Genomic DNA, 6,000 nt, shown 5'->3' on the forward strand with positions numbered 1-6,000 from the left:
TTCAAATTAATTAAAATTGAGAAAAAGGAAATATTTTTTATGACTGTTTACAGTACCAAGCAACAATAATGAAAATAAAGACATGTGACATGCACATTACTGTCAAAAAACACATTTTCTTATTGGTCACAATATGCTTTTAGTAAATGGGTATTTTTTTTTTTTACAAAATTTTCCCCCTATTGTCTATAAATTAAAAAAAATAAAAACAACATTTCTCTTACCTGAAGGATCTTATCACCAGGCTGCAGCAGACTGGATGCTGGCCCATCAGGCTGAACCCTAGTAACAAAGATACCCTATAAGTCAGAAGTAACAGAGGTTAGGATTCTATTACCAAGAACTAGGCTTTAGATTTGTTTGCTATTAATTCACACCAAAAACTCAGATTATCATTATTAACAATAACAAAAACTTGCAAAATGCTCCACTCATGTTAACTTCAACAATGTGATTATGGGTACCCTTGATGTACAGGGTCACCGTCACTAAAATAAAGGACTAACATGTATAGGAGAGACTACTCAAGCTTTCCAAGTGCACAATGGCATCATGAGTTCTTCTGACAGCATTTTCTTGTGAAGTTGGAGAGAATTCTATTGTCTTTTTTTTTTTTGCTTTTTGGAGGGGGGAAGGTAGGGCAATTGGGGTTAAGTGACTTGCCCAAGGTCACATGGCTAGTTTTTTTGTGTTGTGTCTGAGATTGGATTTGAACTCTGGTCCTCCTGACTCCAGGGCTGGTGCTCTATCCACTGCATCACGTAGCTGCCCTGGATTCTATTGTCTTAATTACAAACTCAATTATCTTTCATGTGTTCATACTCTTTAGTTCTGTTTCCAATGATTCCATCTACCTAAGAGGTAGCTCCTTCAAGTGACTGTATATTATTTATTCAGTGCAATGTTTTAAAAGCTTGAGTAGAAGCTGCATATACTGATTATTTTCACTGATTATCTTGTGTTCTGTTGAGATTTCATCTAAATCATTTTCTATTTACACAAAAATTGAAAGCATGTTGACTGAAATACAGATGGTATCTATATGGTGATGAAGTCTCATCAATTCAGGCCCTAAACTGGACAATGCATTAGCCAGTGCTGTGTAGACAAACCAAGACATTTACTGACTGAATTTTTTTTATCTTCCATCTTGCTCCTTGAACACTAGGTAGACACAGTTTTAAAGTGCAGAGTGTTTTTCAATATCAATATAATTATATCTTTTCTGTGGTTTGCACAACCATTTATTGTCTGGTGTTCTGAAGACAATATATTTTTTAAAGTCTAAGCTTTGATGTATTAATAAATGAGTAAACAAGCTATTCTGAATCCCATACCTCTATTTAGCCCATTTTTATCTCTTAATATTTGAGTTCTTTTTCAAAATTATATTGGATGTTTGCCACAGAAGATCTCCTTTGGATTTCCTACTGTTATCCTCCATGTTTAAAGGCAACATCACCAAGGGTGGCTAGGACTACATCATGTTCTAACAACAAGTTAGTTTCGTTAGTCACACAACTAGTTAGCCTACTAACCAAATAAATTGTTTTCCTGAAATGGCAGTTTAGTTAGTGTTCATTTAGGGTTAGTTTACTCAAAATGGTCAATGAATCAGACAATAGTAAACAGACTGTGTTACTCTTGTCATGAACCTAAGGCCTGGGGGAACCCACTAATTCTTTCCATGCAGTATGTGTGTGTGCAATCAGTCCCAGAGTCAGGGGAAGCTTTAAGGGTCCTTTGCTCTTGGTTGTTCTGCCATTCTGCTCCAGAGGATGAGTGATATCACCGCCCAAAATATGCCTTCACATCTCTGATTGTAGCAGCAGGTCAGGCTGTGTGAACACTATCTGTGATTCACAGCTTGAAGTTTGAGTTTCAATGAATTTTGTTGGCTCACTTGCTTCAGGACACTGGACAGGGGAAGCTGGGGGTCTGCTGTCACAGATGTCCTCTGTGTACATTCAGTCTATAGGAACAGGATTGTAGACAGTATAAGTGCACTTCCCTGGCTTTTGCTGTTGTTGAGCTGGTGCCCAGAATGGAAATGAGAACATCAAGTAAACCTTTTAAGAATCCCAACATGTTGTCCCTGTCAGTGGCAGGTTAATTCGAAGGTGCCACATAGTGGGGTGCACCCCAGCCACTACCCTGAAGCCTCCTGCCCTGCTGACTGCAGTTTCCCAAAGGGCTTGTCTTGTTGGCTTTCTTGTTAAGGTTTCAGGTTTGTGGCACTGCTGGGTTAGCAGAAGCTGACTGCTTTCAGCTGGCATCTGATGAAGCTCACAGGTATTCTTAGCCTTTCAAGTTGCCAGTGTTTCCCAGAGGCCTGAAAGCTTAGATTTAGCTCAGTGCCCAGATGTCGTTGTTGTTTGGGCTATCTTGAAAAGTGATGACACAAAGTAGATAAAATAAGTAGGATCCAAGCAAGGTGTGTGCGTGGTGTCCTGGATTAGAAACTCCCTCCACCATCATAGACAAGCAGTTCATCTATAAATTGTAGAATTAGAGACTTGATTGAGGCATTGAAAGATAAAGTGACTTGTCCACGGTCTTACAGCTATTATGTGTCAGATACAGGATTTGAACCCAGATTTTCTTGGTTCCAGGGTTAGTCTTCTCTCTACCACATCATGCTATCTTTAATGGAAATCTAGACTTAAGTGAACATCAGTGAGAAAACTGGATAATTTCATTGTAGCATCGGATGGTGATTCAAAAGATAAATTGACAGCAATGCTGAAATACAGAAGGAAATCACCTGACCACATGAAGGTCAAGAATTTTCTATGCAGTTTTCATTCTATTCAGCAAGAGCATGGCTATCATCATGTCCTTACAACACCACCTTCCACCTTCTGGACAACATGAAGCAATCACAGATGTGCCGGAGACACCAATGGAGGCATCTCATTCATTTTCTGACTCTTTACCAGGATGCCGGGATTCTTGGGAATGTGGGCTGGGGGCGGGGTAAGTGCTGGGAAGAATCCTCACCTGCTCCACTGAATTCCAACAAAGCAACCTCACAACCAACTCATCAGGTTACTATGATGCATTAGGAGGAGGAAAAAGCTCATAATGCCCTAAAGCAACAGCTTCCTAGCAGTCCAATGGGAAGAGTAAAGCACATTTGAAAAACATCTTATTCGGCAAAACTACCTGGTTTTAAGTTTGCATATCTCCTGTATATACTTAGAAACAGCAGGCATAATAGATAAGAAGCTGGCCTGGAAACCAGGCTTTGACCTGGGTTTAAGTCCCATCTCTGACACACATTGGCTAAGTGACTGTGGGTGAGTCCCTGAAACTCTCAGGCCCCAGGCACCACTCAGAGACTCTCAGTTTCCGAGATTGTGTTCACTTGCATTGATGGATAGAGTTTCCTCCCCTGGGAAATCACAAGTCCAATCCCTATCTGTTGACTGCCCACGAGGATCTGAGTTCCTTGAGAGGAGGGGCTGGGTCTGTTTTCTCTTCATTCCCTGGTACTTTGCACAATGCCTGGCCTGGAGAAGGGGCCTCATAAATGCTTCATATAGAAGAGATTTGTTTTCTAACATGACCGTGTAAGCGCTGCTTTTTGAAACAAGCATGAGCACAGAGTGACTCCAGAAGAGCCTGGAAGTGCCATGGTCTTCAAGCTATTGTTCAGCCAGGAATAAAGTTTAGACTTGTCCAGATCAGCAGGTGCTGGGCTGGCACGCACGAGGCCAGACAAAATCTGAATCCAGCATTCAGCACAATCCCATTTTATGCACTTATTTATTCACAATTTTAGTCCCTTCTTCATGTCAATCACAATCAATTGGCCAAAGTTCTAGATAGCCATCCCAGGAACATTTCTGCTTTTGAGCAGTCATCCTGGAAGAAAGGAGTTTGGAGACATATTCCACAAGGGATAAGATGTGACTGCCAAGCAGATTGTCTGGCACGGAGACTACAGGAATGCGATCTGATGAAAGGAATGAGCTCTGATGTCCACAGGATACGTGTCTGAAACTATAACTTTAGAGGACTTTAGTGATGAAAGTAAAAAGTTCCGACAGTCTTGGCCATTGCAACTGCAGACACTAAAACTGATCTTGCCCTAGGAAAATGTGAACTGCAACTCCCACTTATGGCATGTAACACTTAAAAATTCTAGACCACTCATCTCTGTCTCTGTTTGTATGCAGACCATAGCTCACAGAAAATGCCTAATGATGATTAAAGGACTATAATCCAGAACACATTAAATAATCTATCAGACATAGCATCATCCAAGGAATGGTGGGTAAAAGTTCAAAGGGTCATTCCAGAAGATAAATGATTCCTGGACGTGGCTAACAGTCACAGACTCAGAAGGTTTGTCCTCTTTGGTAGGCTCTATTACATGGTCCATTCTCACTGTGCTTCCCTTCCTGGCATGTCCTTCATCTGGGCTCTGAATCAGAATGAGACAATGACTCTAGAAACACAGAGACCCCTAGGGAACACACAATTACCATGCTTACTTCTGGTCACCTTCCCAAGGAGAGCAGTGTCTTGGGGCATAATAAGAAGGGAACACTCAGAAGCACCAAACAACCATGGCCACTGCTCTCTTTACTTTTATATACTCAACATCCAGCATAATACCCAGCACATAGTAGGCACTTACGTGCTTTTTGACTTACTGGCTGTTCCTGGAAGACTGAGGTTTCTTCAGGCTTTGAAATTCTATGATTTTGATCCGTATCCTTGGCTCTCGGACTTCAGACTTTCTAACACTTCCCAAAATTCAAACATTTAGCCACACTAAGCACCATTATGCATTTCCAATAAATATTTTAATTTGACATCGCTTTCATCAAAATGGCCATTAGTCTATTGGTGGTCTATTGGCTATTCTGTTTCTAAAAAACACTGAATATCCAGGAATTTTGTTAGTATAAAACAACAAATACTCATATAAGGAATTAAAACACCCAATGATAAAGTGCTAGAGGTGAACCATACCTTGGCTGATGAGTGTTTTAGTTACCGATAATGTTAAATCATATCACTGGTGAATCTTTCAAGCTAGTTGACATTAGTAGTCCACAGACTACAGTGTGTTGGATTGACTGAGAACAAAGGCCAAATGAGACCCTAAGAAGTAGAGGGAACATGATCTGAGAAATGAAAGCACCATTAACTGGAGGGACTGGGCAGAAAGTGGGATCAGAGGTGACTCTTGAAGGAAGCTAGGAGGAGGGAGCACTGACTTTCTCAGTTGCTGTATTATTACACTGTTGATTCATAGAAACTTTGTGTCTCCTAAAGCCTCCAGACCTTTCTGAAATTCTTGTACTTAGTCGTTAATTTTTTTGAACCCAAGTGTAAGGCTTATCATTTATTCTTCTTCCATTTTATTTTATTAATTTGACCCCAATAGCTGAGTTTCTCTGGATCTTTTTGGAGCCTGACTATTGTCCAGCATATTAATTATCCCTCCCAGCTTCAATAAGCATTTCACCAATGCCTTCATCCCAATCCATGACCAAAAAGCCAAGCAGATCAGGACTAGCACAAATCTCAGGGAGCTTCACTCAATGGCTGCCGATAACTTGTCCCTGAACTGCTGAAAGATGTTTTTGAAAAAATGCATTGCTTCTTAGGGTTTTGCCATAAATGTTGTTGGGCATTTAAAGGCATTCCTGACTCCTTATATTTTTATTCATGCAGCATATTATGGATTGATATAATTTATTATGTTTATGAAAGAACACAGAGGAGAGACAGACAGAGATGGAGATGGAAAGACAGAGACAGAGACAGGGAGACAGAGAGAAAGAGGGAGAGAGAGAGCAAAAGAGGGAGGGAGAGAGAGAAAGAGAGAAAGAGGGAGGGAGGAGGAGGAGGAGAAAGAGGAGAGAGAGAGAGAGAGAGCAAAAGAGGGAGGGAGAGAGAGAAAGAGAGAAAGAGGGAGGGAGGAGGAGGAGGAGAAAGAGGAGAGAGAGAGAGAGAGAGAGAGAGAGAGAGAGAGAGAGAGAG

At 40.9% G+C, this 6,000-nt stretch overlaps 1 protein-coding gene across 4 annotated transcripts in view; it reads right to left on the minus strand.

The window, feature by feature from the left end:
- Positions 1-6,000, minus strand: part of LOC138165242 (leucine-rich repeat-containing protein 7) — a 601,375-nt gene that overhangs the window by 25,719 nt on the left and 569,656 nt on the right. For 3 of the 4 annotated variants that reach the window (XM_069093366.1, XM_069093369.1, XM_069093367.1), the window contains one exon: positions 225-299. In XM_069093366.1, coding sequence (XP_068949467.1) covers positions 225-299 — 75 coding nt within the window. The remainder of the gene's footprint in view (positions 1-224; positions 300-6,000) is intronic. The other variant, XM_069093368.1, reaches the window with a different exon arrangement.

The sequence above is a fragment of the Petaurus breviceps genome, unplaced genomic scaffold, assembly GCF_028583685.1.
Source record: "Petaurus breviceps papuanus isolate PSGF00001 unplaced genomic scaffold, PetGlider_PUasm1.0 208, whole genome shotgun sequence".
NCBI lineage: Eukaryota > Metazoa > Chordata > Mammalia > Diprotodontia > Petauridae > Petaurus > Petaurus breviceps.